General features: G+C 43.1%; 3 protein-coding genes across 3 annotated transcripts; 2 read left to right on the forward strand and 1 right to left on the reverse strand.

Annotated features, from left to right (window-relative positions):
* Window positions 1-982: 982 nt before the first annotated feature.
* LOC147967036 (MEIOTIC F-BOX protein MOF-like) lies at window positions 983-3,476 on the reverse strand. Its single transcript, XM_087531021.1, has 6 exons — window positions 3,472-3,476; window positions 2,879-3,032; window positions 2,250-2,651; window positions 1,647-2,194; window positions 1,321-1,477; window positions 983-1,216 (listed from the first exon to the last, which is right to left on the reverse strand). Exons 1-6 carry the CDS (start codon window positions 3,474-3,476, stop codon window positions 983-985), a joined length of 1,500 nt encoding a protein of 499 aa, XP_087387147.1.
* A 569-nt stretch (window positions 3,477-4,045) lies between these two features.
* LOC147967037 (uncharacterized) lies at window positions 4,046-7,690 on the forward strand. Its single transcript, XM_087527444.1, has 4 exons — window positions 4,046-6,312; window positions 6,405-6,710; window positions 6,794-6,881; window positions 7,001-7,690. The coding sequence occupies exons 1-4, from the start codon at window positions 4,046-4,048 to the stop codon at window positions 7,688-7,690; spliced, it is 3,351 nt and encodes a 1,116-aa protein (XP_087383570.1).
* A 304-nt stretch (window positions 7,691-7,994) lies between these two features.
* Window positions 7,995-10,328, forward strand: LOC147967038 (uncharacterized). Its single transcript, XM_087527445.1, has 8 exons — window positions 7,995-8,309; window positions 8,379-8,591; window positions 8,685-8,777; window positions 8,892-8,975; window positions 9,078-9,465; window positions 9,565-9,622; window positions 10,140-10,189; window positions 10,291-10,328. The coding sequence occupies exons 1-8, from the start codon at window positions 7,995-7,997 to the stop codon at window positions 10,326-10,328; spliced, it is 1,239 nt and encodes a 412-aa protein (XP_087383571.1).
* Window positions 10,329-12,514: the final 2,186 nt, after the last annotated feature.

Below are 12,514 nucleotides of genomic sequence, written 5' to 3' on the forward strand. Positions count from 1 at the left end.
CTCCGTTCCCAAATATAAGTCTTTCTAGAGATTTCAATAAGTGACTACATACGGAGCAAAATGATTTTAATAAGTGACTACACTCTAAAATATGTCTACATACATTCGTATGTTGTTGTCTATTTGAAATGTCTAAAAATACTTATATTTAGAAACGGAGGGAGTAGATGACTAAAATCTTGATTTTGCATTGGTTGATTTTCGGCAAAGCTCCAGGGCCGAAGATGTTAGAATATTTTAAATGAATCGAAGATTTGATCCTTCTAGACAAACATGGGTCTGACGCCAGAAAGATCCTACATGGCAGTGCCTCAGCGACCATGCATGCCCGAGATTTGGACACGAAGAAAGTATTATTCGCATATCGCGGCGGAAAGTATTGTCAGTGGAGTAATTTCGTTTTGTATTCGGGGCACCAAGTAAAGTAGATGAAAGTTTGCATGCAGACAGTAAAGTTCCATTAAAAGAGTCAAGTACATGAAAGTCAACAATTATATGTATATTCCAAGTTTTATTCTAAATCAAACTTATTTAATTTTGTTTCTGGAGGAGCTGAATATAGCAGCATAGAACTAATGTATTGCACTATAACTCACACGACCTGAGGATGGGCATCAAACAAGTGGTCTTGATGATAGGAAACTTGGGCAACCAAGGAGACCTAATGCTGAGATCTTATTATGGATACAAGCACTTCAAACATAACAACCATCAACCAAGTAAAAAAACCCCATAATAATCAACAAGTCGTAAGCAACCTGAATATATATGAGACCAGCTTGTGAGATGTCACCCAGCCTATAATTCAGCTGTTTCTATATGGTCCCAATAAATCTTGAATATAATATTTAAAAATAACAACATTTCAAATAACAAAATGCCATATTATACATAGTTTTAGTTTGAAAAATTTTGTGGTGTGCTATCCTCTTAAATATTTTTATCATGGGAGTAGTTCCTATTTTTCATGGGTACCCTAGTTTCATCCTGACACAATTGCACATGACGTCTTGACCTGCCTCCATTGCGCCGGCAACATCCCCTTAGAGATCTCTAGTAAAACTCTAGCCATGTGTTCATCATCTTGCTGTCGACGCTTGATTTCTATAGTTGTTAACTTCTTGCCCCAAAAACCAACAGGTGCAACTGGAGTTGCGGAATGGCTTTTGGAAGATGCCATCTCCTTCCACCTTTTCACGATCGGGGGAGCTGCAAACTGTGGTTATACATGTGATGAGATTATCTGATTAGCTAACCCAAAACTAATTGAAGGCAGGGCAACTAAATTGTCATGTTATGTAGTTAGTTACTATGACGTACCATGCATAGGTGCAATGCAAGCTTCTCCAAGTTCGGTGTGTTCCTCAGGATGCTTGCCAACGCCTGGTAACTCATTCCAACATCACAATTTTCGAGGAGCAAGCTTCTCAAGTTAGATAGCACCGGGAATTCTTGGGTTTCCTTTTTGAAGCAATGCCTGAAACACACGTATAACAAGATGAACAAATACATGTTAGATCCTATTAACATACATAAAATCATGATATTTGCATCATTTTTAGCTAAGAACATATTTCTAATAATTAAATTTCTATAAATGTGTTTTTTGTTGGTATATATCATGATCATGATGAGATTTTAGGGACAAGAGAAAATCCATCATCCTCGGGTAGTCCTTATTTACCATTGTGGTGAACCCCTGGAGATGTAGGTTCACGACGTTAGGCAAAAGGGCTAGGAAGCCGGCCATTGACTTGAAGAACTTGAGCTTGCGTTGCTCCCGCCCTTGTTGGTTCGGTCTACGCTCGTCGGCGGCTTTGAGCCGTACCGACGTGTCGGTGAGCACCGTCAACTGTTTTGGTGTAGCCGCTCCAGCCCTGGCGACATTGCCGTGCTCCTCGCCATCGTACACGATCTCGAGGCAGAGGGAGGCGAGACAGGGAGCCACCAGCCTGGGAGCAACGGCCGAGCGGTAGTGGTGGCGCCTGTCGACGACGGTGAGGCGCCTGAGGGTGGGTGATGCGAGTACGTCCATGGGCATGTAACACCTCTCGGCGTGGAGCTCCTCGATGGCCGGACAGTGCCGGCGGAGGTCCTCCACGAAGCCAGCCAGGATGTTGACCCCGACGAGCCGCAGCTTGGTGAGGCGGCGCGTGAAACCAGCGGCGCACGCCGACTGGGCGGGCGTGCGGGTCTCCGTTGCCGTAGGGTCCGGGACGCGGGAACGGCAAGTGTGGTCTCCAGGAGACGGCGTGGTCGTGGGTGGCGCAGATGTCGACGGCGGCCGGGAGGTGCCGGAGGCCGCGGCGGATCCATCTGCTGGAGGTGGAATTGTCGCAGACGCGGCTGGCCAGGTGGAGGCGGAAGACGTCGAGCCGCGTCCCCGGCCGGATCGACGTTAGAAGGCGGTCGCTGAAGTCCTCGAAGCGCTCCCAGTGCTGGCCGTCGCCGCCGTTGGTGAAGTCGCGTTCGTCGATGTCGACGCAGGGCACGTCGCGAAACAGGTGCCTCCACCGCCGGGACAGCACGCTCGTCTGCACCGCCTGCCGGGACCTGAGGTTGGACAGTATGACGTGCAGGAGGCAGTCCGGCAGGTCGCCCAGCCGGTCGGCGGGGTCGACGCGGCGGCGCTTGCTCCTGGTACTTCTGCCCTACAAGAAAATATACCATTTGCCATCAGATATTTTGTCACCGAGAAGTTTGGTGGCTGTAGATGTACCAATTGCAACCGTTTAATTAGTTCCTTGGTCACGATAGGCCTATGTGCTGGACACTCACCGGTTTGTATCGAGGGCAGAAATAGCAACCAAGGACTAATATGCAAAAAGACAAGTCCCCCAAATCGAATCGCCCCTTGCGGCGTTGGCGGCGGCCTGACTCGTTTTTTCCGTCGGAGCGGGCGGCGGAAGGCGGAGAAGGGCCTTTTCCTGGCGGCGGCAGCGGCGGGCTTGTTCCTCGCGGCGGCAACGACAGACTTGTTCTTCGCGGCGGCAGCGGCGGGCTTGTCCCTTGCGGCGGTGGTGGCGGCGCGCCTGCGTGGGGGAAGGGAAGCAGCTGCGGCAACGGCCGCGTGGGCGAAGAGAAGCAGCTTCGGTAGCACAGGGGCGCAAGGTCTGCTGCCGCAACAGACGCCTAGGGTTCCACCTTCTCCGACCCCAACCAGCTCTGCCGCAGCCAGTGATATCTCGCTCTCACCGTCAACACCAGCAAAGGCTTCAACCCGTAAGAATGATCTCCCCTCTGTCCTTGCCTCCTCCCCTGTTTCTCTCCATTAATTTGCTTTGTGTACTTGATGGATAGATCATGCACTTCAAGTGTTTGTGGAAATGTGGAAGTAAAATATACATGTAGCATTCAATTTGTGATTTGAAAACTGGCTTGGCTTACTATGTAGAGTTTGGTTTTGTGACCTGAATATAATATGCATGTAGTAAAATATACAGTATAATCTTACTGCATATTGATACTTACAGCATCAGGACTTGTAATATATTTTAGTAGTACAATTTTTTCCAAGGATATACAGTTCTATGGTACTATCTTCAAATACTGTTCTATGAAGACTGTGTTTGTATAATGTTGTACTATAATGTTTGAAGACTGTCTTTGTATACAATTCTAGTATAGCATTATACAGTCCCTTTGGGCTGCTGCTGCTGTGATATTATATTTTAGTATAATGTTACTGCATATAAAATAATTACATATGTAAGCTGCGGGTTTAGTTTGATAGAGTGCAAGTTTTCTTTTGAAAATACAGTGGCAATGTGACATATATATGTGGTACTGTAGGATTATTATTTTGATAATTATAGGCCTAGTTTTCTAGGATTATTATTTTGATAAATATGAGTAGATCAATTAGTTTATCATGTCGGGTGGACTGGTTGAAAATGTTTGACGTAGCCAGCCTGATTCCTTTCGTGATTGATGTGTTTACCGGCAGATAATGATTTGTAGGTAATGTGGTTATGTTGTTATATTTTACATTTCTAGTACTATTTTTGGTTCACTTGTAGAGTGCTTGTGCAGGAAAAGATAGAGTATGGATAAGAGTTGGATGAGGTTGCCTGATAGGTTTTCAAGCGATTACGTTTCCGGGGTGAATGCATTCATTGATTTTGCTTGTCAACATAACAGCGGCAATGATAAGATGCGTTGCCCTTGTGAAACTTGTATGAATATAAGTCAGCAGAGTGTTAGTCAAGTTCGAACCCATTTGTTATTGTATGGTATACAAACTTCGTACACAAAATGGGTATTCCATGGAGAACAAGTTAGCAATGATGAAGACCAAGTTGATGAGTCACTTGAAGATGAGGAAGATCTTGATGATTTTGATGGATTTGATATGGTCCAAGATCTGCTAGGAGATATCCATAGAGCCACTGTTGGGGTTGACGAGCAAGAGAACCATAATCCTGCTGGAGGTAGCATTCCGGAGCCCAATGAGTCATTGACCAGATTTGACGGCTTGCTGAGAAGTGCACAACGTGAGCTGTACCCGGGCTGCAAAGGTCACTCGGTGCTATCCTTTGTTTTAAAGCTGGTACACCTCAAAGATCTTAACCATTGGAGCAACAAATCATTTGACATGCTACTCAAGCTTCAGAAGGAGGCTTTGCCAGCCGGTAACTCGCTTCCAGCCACGTACTATGAAGCAAAGAAGACGCTGGGAGATCTAGGGCTAGGTTATGAAAGTATTGATGCTTGCAAAAATGATTGTGTTCTATTCTGGAAGGAGCATGAGGACAAGGACGAGTGCCCAGTTTGCAAGGAATCGAGGTGGAAGACACAAAAGGGCAAGGGGAAGCGAGTACCTCAGAAAGTGTTGCGCTACTTTCCCTTAATCCCTAGATTACAACGGCTGTTCATGAACAAGGAAATAGCTTCAGATTTGCGTTATCATAGGGATAAGAGAGTTGTCGAACCAAATGTGTTGAGGGGTCCTCCGGATGGCGATGCTTGGAAACATATGGATAAGAAATATCCCTGGCTGGATCAAGACCCTCGCCATTTGCGGCTCGGGGTTGGCACCGATGGTTTCAATCCATTTGGAATTATGAGTAGCTCATATAGTGTGTGGCCTGTCATTGTAGTTGTGTATAACTTGCCTCCATGGAGAAGCATGAAAGAGCCCTTCTTGCTCATGACATTATTGATCCCCGGGAAGAAGTCACCGGGAAGGGACATTGATGTGTATTTGAGGCCACTGGTTGAAGAACTAAAGCAATTATTTAATCCAGGAGTTGTTACTTTTGACGCTGTTGAAGGAGGTACTTTCAATATGCGTGCAATATTGCTATGGACTATTCACGACCTTCCAGCACTAGCTTCAGTATTTGGGTATTCTACAATGGGCTACAAGGCATGCCCTGTTTGCCTAGATGGAACCTATTCGCAACCACTTCTAAGCAAAATTGGTTTCTTAGGTCATAGGAGGTACTTGCCTATTCGCCATAGGTGGCGCAAAAGTAAGGCCTTCAATGGTAAGAATGAGAAAGCGTTGCCACCAAAACAACTATCTGGGAAAGACATTTTTGAATTGCTGCAGAAGTTAGATCATCTCCAGGGCTTCAAATGCGGAAAACATCCTGGAAATAAGAAAAGGAAGGCATCTTTAAAGGACATGCCAGGGAAAAATTTCACAAAGATGAGCATCTTGTTTGAGCTACCATATTGGAAGGATCTGAAATTGCCACACAATTTTGATGTCATGCACATTGAAAAGAACATTCGTGAGAGCTTATTTGAGACTTTATTAAACATAGATGGCAAGTCCAAGGACACACTTAAGGCCCGCAAGGACTTAGAAGACATGAATATCAGAGCAGATCTACACTTGAATGATACGGGAAGTAGCATAGAAAAGCATCATGCATGGTACACATTAACCAGAGATGAGAAACTTGAGTTTCTGCAATTCCTAGAATCTATTTGCTTCCCAGATGGATTTGCTGCAAATATATCAAAAGGTATAAGTAAAGATGGGAAAATAACTGGGCTGAAGACACACGACTACCATATTCTTCTTCAGAGAATACTCCCGATTGGAATGCGAGGATTTCTGCACAAAGATATCTGTGATGCACTTCTGCAGCTTGGTAGTTTTTTCCGCCAATTATGCTCCAAGACATTGAAGCTGGATATCTTGGATAAGTTGGAACAACAAATAGTAGTTGTGTTGTGCAAACTAGAAATGATTCTCCCACCTGCATTCTTTGATATTAGCGTGCACTTAGCAGTGCATCTACCACAGCAAGCAAGGCTTGGAGGTCCTGTACAATACAGATGGATGTTCTTCATTGAAAGGTAGCGTGTTCTTCATCACATTAGTCCTTCCACCCTTCTACAGTTCTATTAGTGTGTAGAAATGTGTTGTAGTAAGAAAATTTGGGCTGCAGGTTTCTTGGTACTTTGAAAAGCATGGTGAGCAATAGGGCACACCCAGAGGGTTCAATTGCTGAAGCTTATGTTATGAAGGAGTGCTCAACATTCTGCTCCATGTATCTACATGGAATTGAGACAAGGTTCAATAGACAAGAGCGGAATTTTGATGGGGAGAGACAACCACTTGATCGTTTCTCGGTATTCTCAACTAGTTTTCGTGCTTTTGGCCATAGGGATGACCTTATGTTAACACAAGATCAGTATGATTCTCTGTCTTGGTATGTGCTAAATAATTGTGAGGAACTACAAGAATACCTATAGTAAGTATACATGTTATAAACTTTAAGTTATAATTATACATCCTCAACTAGTTAGAAACTCATCCCTCGACATTTCTTTCTAGTGAGCATGAGGATGCCCTACTGGCTGAAGGTGCGGATAATATTGAAAATAGGCAACGTGAACAGTTTGGTTCATGGCTGCGCCAAAGAGTAAGTCCATGCTATTACTTGAGTTAACTTGCAATAACTTGCAATGGCTTCGCCAATCATGCTACAACAATCCAGGCAATGGCTTCCATGAGTTAACTTGCATTACTTGTGGAATTTAGGTGATCAATCTGCGCAACCAAGGAGCATCCCTAGTGTCTGACTGTTTGTATGCATTGGCAATTGGACCGCATAAGAGAGTACACAAATTCTCAGGATGCATTGTTGGTGGGGTTAGATTCTTGACAAAGGAGCGTGAAGAGGGTCGTAAAAGTCAGAATAGTGGTGTGTGCACAGAGGGCCAACATAAGGGGCAAAATATCACATATTATGGTATTCTTAAAAATATATATGTCCTGGATTATCCCAATGATCGACATGTTGCTTTATTTGAGTGTGAATGGTATGATTTAGAGAGTAACAAGCCTGTGAGGATCGATGATGACTTTGTTAGTGTTAATATAGGAAGCAAGTGGTACCAAGATGACTCCTTTGTACTGGCTAGTCAAGTGAGCCAAGTCTTCTATGTACGTGATACAAAATTGAAGGGCGATTGGCTAGTTGTGCAGAAGGCTCCGCATCGCCATCTTTTTGATCCAGAGGTTTGGAATCAAGTCAATGAAGATGATGCTAGCGAAGATATTGCATTTCAAGAGGAGGAAGCTACCAATGTTTCCATCGATGAAACTTTTGAAGGCAATGTCTCGTGTCGACATGATGTTGCACCAGAAATTGTTACTGATCCAAAAGAGTTGGCATCTTTGAAGGAGAGCCATGTCTCTCAGGATAATTTTGAAGAGGAACCAGAGTAGTAGAATAATTATGTGTTGTATCGGGTTATATGTCTCCTATTTCAGGTTATGTTAGACTACATGTGTCCTGTTTCAGGTTATATTAGAATAATGGTGTCCTGTTTCAATGTATATCAGACTATATGTATCCTGTTTCAGGTTATTTCGGATTACTATTGATACTTATGATATATTTCTGTTGCCACAACATATCTAATTACTATGTAACTCGTGGTTTATTTCTGTTGACGTAGCAAATCTGATTCCCCTATCTTTCTAATATAAACAATCTGGGTATTGTTCCATTCTTTTAATTCTATGGCAGATGGGACCTGGACGAACAGTTCGGCCACCAAGGAATGCCCCACAATCTCAAGGTCAACATTCTGGGAGTACCTCAGCATCAAAATGCAGGAAGGTGCGTGGGATAAATAAGGGAAAGGGCTTGGAGCGTTTGATCAAAAGGGCAGGTCATCCACTAAACTTGACCATCTCCGAAGAGAGAAGACCTATTGGAGAAAATAATGAACTACTTTCAAGAGAGATTGGACTTCTTACACGGTACCATGCACCTATCCAACGTGCCGGGTGGCATAGTCTTACTGAGGATGATAAGGAGCCATTGTATGAACTTCTAAAGGTATGTAAGATTATCAAACTTTGTAGCTTCGAACATGTATAGTTTTAAATTTGAGTTCTTTCTTTGTAGCTTAAGTTCAATCTTGATTTCACCCAAGATCATATCAAAGGCTGTGTGGATCTGCTATTCTCTTCAAGCTACAAAAGTTTTCGTCACAAGTGCTATGAACATTATGTAAAATCTGGTGATGATGCTAGAAGCAATCCATATCCTCCCCTTATTGATAATAGAGTTGGAGATTGGATTTGGCTCTGTGATCATTTTGAAACAGAAGAATTTAAGGTATGGTAGTCTTTGAATGGATGTCAACCATTTTGCATCTATCTTTGTCACTCAACCCTGCCTTATTTGTTTACAAAAAACTACCATATGCAGAAACGGTCCACAATTGGGAAGGCTAACCGCTCAAACCTACCTTATGTTCACAAGAAGGGAACAAAGTCATTTGTAGCGGTTCAACATGAACTAGTAAGTCACTATTACTTATCTTTATCTTGTGTCACAATTATGGTGAAAGCAGAATATCGAAACTTGTAGCTATCTTATATTCATGTCTTTTGACTTTGAATCTTGTATTATCAGAATTGTGGCGATATCAGACTATACAAGGAGTGTTACTCTAGTGATAAGAAGGGATGGGCATCAGAAGATGCCAGGAATAAACATGTAAGTACCACGTAACAGTGAGTTTGGGTACTTTCAAATACATTATTATGTTGCTGCAATTAAGAATGTAAATGCCTTTCATTTCTCGTATTATTAATGCAGGAAGAAATGTTGCAGAAGCAAAAGGAACCTATAGAGGACGGTGAAGTACCTTTAACAGAGCAACAGATTTGCGAGCAGGTGCTTGGTAAGGCATATGGTTACATCAAAGGTCGGGGTCATGGACCAAAACCAAATAGAAGGGCCTACTCAAGCGCGGCAAGCTCAACTCAGCATGTAGTGGAAGAATTGGCCTCTACAAAGGAGATTGTTGCTACGCAACAAAGTCAAATTGAGGCTCAACAATCTCAACTTGAAGCTCAACAGAAGAAGATCGATTGGCTACAGAGTGTCGTGTCTAACTTGGTTGGCATTTCACCTCCTATGAACGGCACTGGTGCAACAGGGCTAGGTTTCACAACTGAGCGGCCAATGCCATCTGACGGAATAGGTATGCAACACATCAATCTCAACTATTTTTGTCATTCTTTATTTACAAAAATACATGTAGCATATTGCTTTTGATAAAACATTCCAATTTCTGTCACAGGTTCGCTGATGTCTAACACTGTACAAAGGATGTCAAGTTTTCCAAGATCATTTGCAAGGTAATGTTATTTTCCCCATGCTCTGGTATTTTAGATGATGCCTCCTGCACCTGCAGCTTCCTTAGATAAAACAGTGCGCTGTACTGCTGTTGTTTCCCCTCTTTGCGATATTACTTGGCTGTCTATTTGTCTATTATGTGCTAAATTGCTACTACATCACACTGGTAACTACTAATGTGATAAACTGTACTCAATTGTGGGAATACCGTGTTCATGTCAATCTTAGCGCCCACTTATTAAAATCTAAACACTTGGCATTATTGTACTGAAGACTTTCGCGTCTATGAGTTGCTTTTTCTGGAGGTGGTTTATTTGGAGTGCCACTTTAACTTTTGCCAAATGGAAATATAGGGTGTAGCTTACCTAAATGCAGCATTCTTTTTTTTGTTTAATTCACTGGTATTACTTTTTGAGTTGTTGTCGCTTCATAAGCACTGTATCATATCACCCCTCTTGTGGATCTTCTGCCATTTGGAGGAACTATATAGCTAGTAATACATGTATACATTTTCAACAGTCATTTGAGGCCAGGATATAGACATGCTCCAACTTCTTCCGATGGAAATGGTATGATCAGTTTGCCTCTGCTTCAAATAGTCAAAATATTGTGTGATTTGGCAATTTTCTTCATGATCTTAATCTTGATGGTCCAAATTTGTGAATCATAGGCTCTCTAGTGTCTGATGGAGGGTCTAGGCATTCATGATCAGGTTGCTCTAGCTTCATTTTGTGTTGGTTAGTTGCCTTTGTCTACCACCTTTTCATTTTCTACTAACATACACAAAGCAATTGTATCCGAATCAGTTAGCACTTGTGCTCGCAGAAATAACATATGCTCTGGCCACCATTATGCAGGAGATGACCTTGGAGGAGCTTGAGAGAGTACTGGAGGAGAAGCGAGAAACAATACTTGCGCCACATCCAGTAGACTATGTTGGATCTAAATAAAAACAAAATGCTAGAGATGGCACTGTGCTGAAGATCTAGAGTAGTATGTGTACCGATTGGATCATATGTTCCGATCAGTACTAAAGATGGTACTGTACTTTGCAAATGCTAGAGTAGTATTTCCTACTTGTGAAACAAAATTCAGTTTAGCATGTAATGTCTGGATCATAAGTTTACAAATGCTGATTCTGAACTTACTGTCAAATGTCTAAAATTCTAAGATTTTTTGCATACTACAAATGTCAGCATGTGACAATATATTGTACCTATGATATAGTTGCTTTCTCATGCCTCTAGTTACCAAGGTTTGCAATTTTTGGGTTACAAAATATCTCTAGTCACCAACATGTAGTTGGTTTCTAGATTCTTTTAGTCACCAAGCCTTGGCTGGTCACTTGATATCTCTAGCCACTAACCATGTACATGGTGGCTGTATATTTTTAGCAACCAAGTGGCCCTTGGTCTCTATATTTCATTAGTCGCCAAGTCTCCCTTGGTCACTAGATCCCATTAGTCACCAGATTTGGTTGGTAGCTATTGATATGACATTTAACGACCAGGGTTCGCAATGTTGGTCGCTCAATATCTATAGCGACTAGACTATAGCCACCACGGAGCGACCAAGTAGTGTTGGTAGCAGTAGACCAATAGTCACCAATTTTGTACTTGTAGCAACCGATCACCTTGGTGGCAAAAACTCATATCTCTAGTAGTGTCGGTCGGTTTGAGGTCGCATGCCCTTTTATACGTGACGGGATGGACTTGCCTTTGTTGACTTGAACTAGAATCGTTGACGATACCTGCAGATTTTGTTTTTTTTTACCGATGCCACAAATCAACCGGCTGTTGCCGGTAAATTTTAAGCCGCCTCGCTGACCGTTTGATCAGCCTGACCACACCGTCTGATCCTTGCCTCTCAACTCGTGGAATGGTCAACGCATGTACATCTCCTCACATCGCACAAGCAGCCTTCCTCTCTGCTTCAATCTCACGGCACCTGGAGCCGGCGGCGACCACTGCTGCACCGTATCGGAGCACAGGTAGCCACTAAATCAGTAAGTTTCAGGTGATTTTTTTGTCTTTATGTGAGTCCAAGAAAAAATGGAATTAACATAAGGTTTGTTCTTTGGCAGCTATTTAATTTGGCGGTCAAGCAAATTAGTTTTTTTGCAAAAAGAACTCTTTCCGGTGTTAGATTTCCTTGGATAATGAGCTGTATCAGGTTTGGTCAGTTTAATTATTAGATTCTCTTCTTTTTCGCTTAGTGGTTAGAAGACATGCGTGCCTTCAACCAGGCATTACTCGCGAAACAGGCTTGGAGATTACTGCACAGCCCAGACAGTCTATGCGCTCGCCTACTACGGGCGAAGTACAACCCAAACGGTAATCTCTTGGATACGGTATTCCCGTCCAGCTCTTCTGCAGTCTGGAAAGGAATCACTCACAGCCTGGATCTATTGAAAAAAAAAGCTTGATCTGGAGGGTTGGGAATGGCACGATGATTAGAACATGGAGGGATCCATGGATACCCAAGAGGCATGATTTCAAACCAATAACTCCTAAAAGAAACTGTAGATACAATTGGGTGGCTGATTTTTTGGAAGAATCTGGGGCCTGGAATATAAACAGGCTACGACAATATTTTTGGGAGATGGACGTGTATGAAATTTTGAAGATTCGGACTTCACCTAGAGGTGGGCAAGATTTTTTGGCATGGTTCCCGGGGCGTCACAAGGAGCTCATGCGTCAGCTGGGTGCGACTGTTGTCAGTGGGTCGGAGGGTCAGATCACTTAGGAAGAGGAGTGGATCCAGCAGCACTGTCCGTGGACCGATTCAGACGCCGAGCAGTTCCCGACCGATGACAGTGGTGCAGACGATCCCGCAGGGATGTGATGCTCGTGATCCTCATCTTGCTATCACCTGGAGCCGTAGCATCGCTCTTT

Source organism: Triticum urartu, chromosome 6A (genome assembly GCF_056163025.1).
Source record: "Triticum urartu cultivar PI428250 chromosome 6A, HENAU_Tu73, whole genome shotgun sequence".
Taxonomy (NCBI): domain Eukaryota; kingdom Viridiplantae; phylum Streptophyta; class Magnoliopsida; order Poales; family Poaceae; genus Triticum; species Triticum urartu.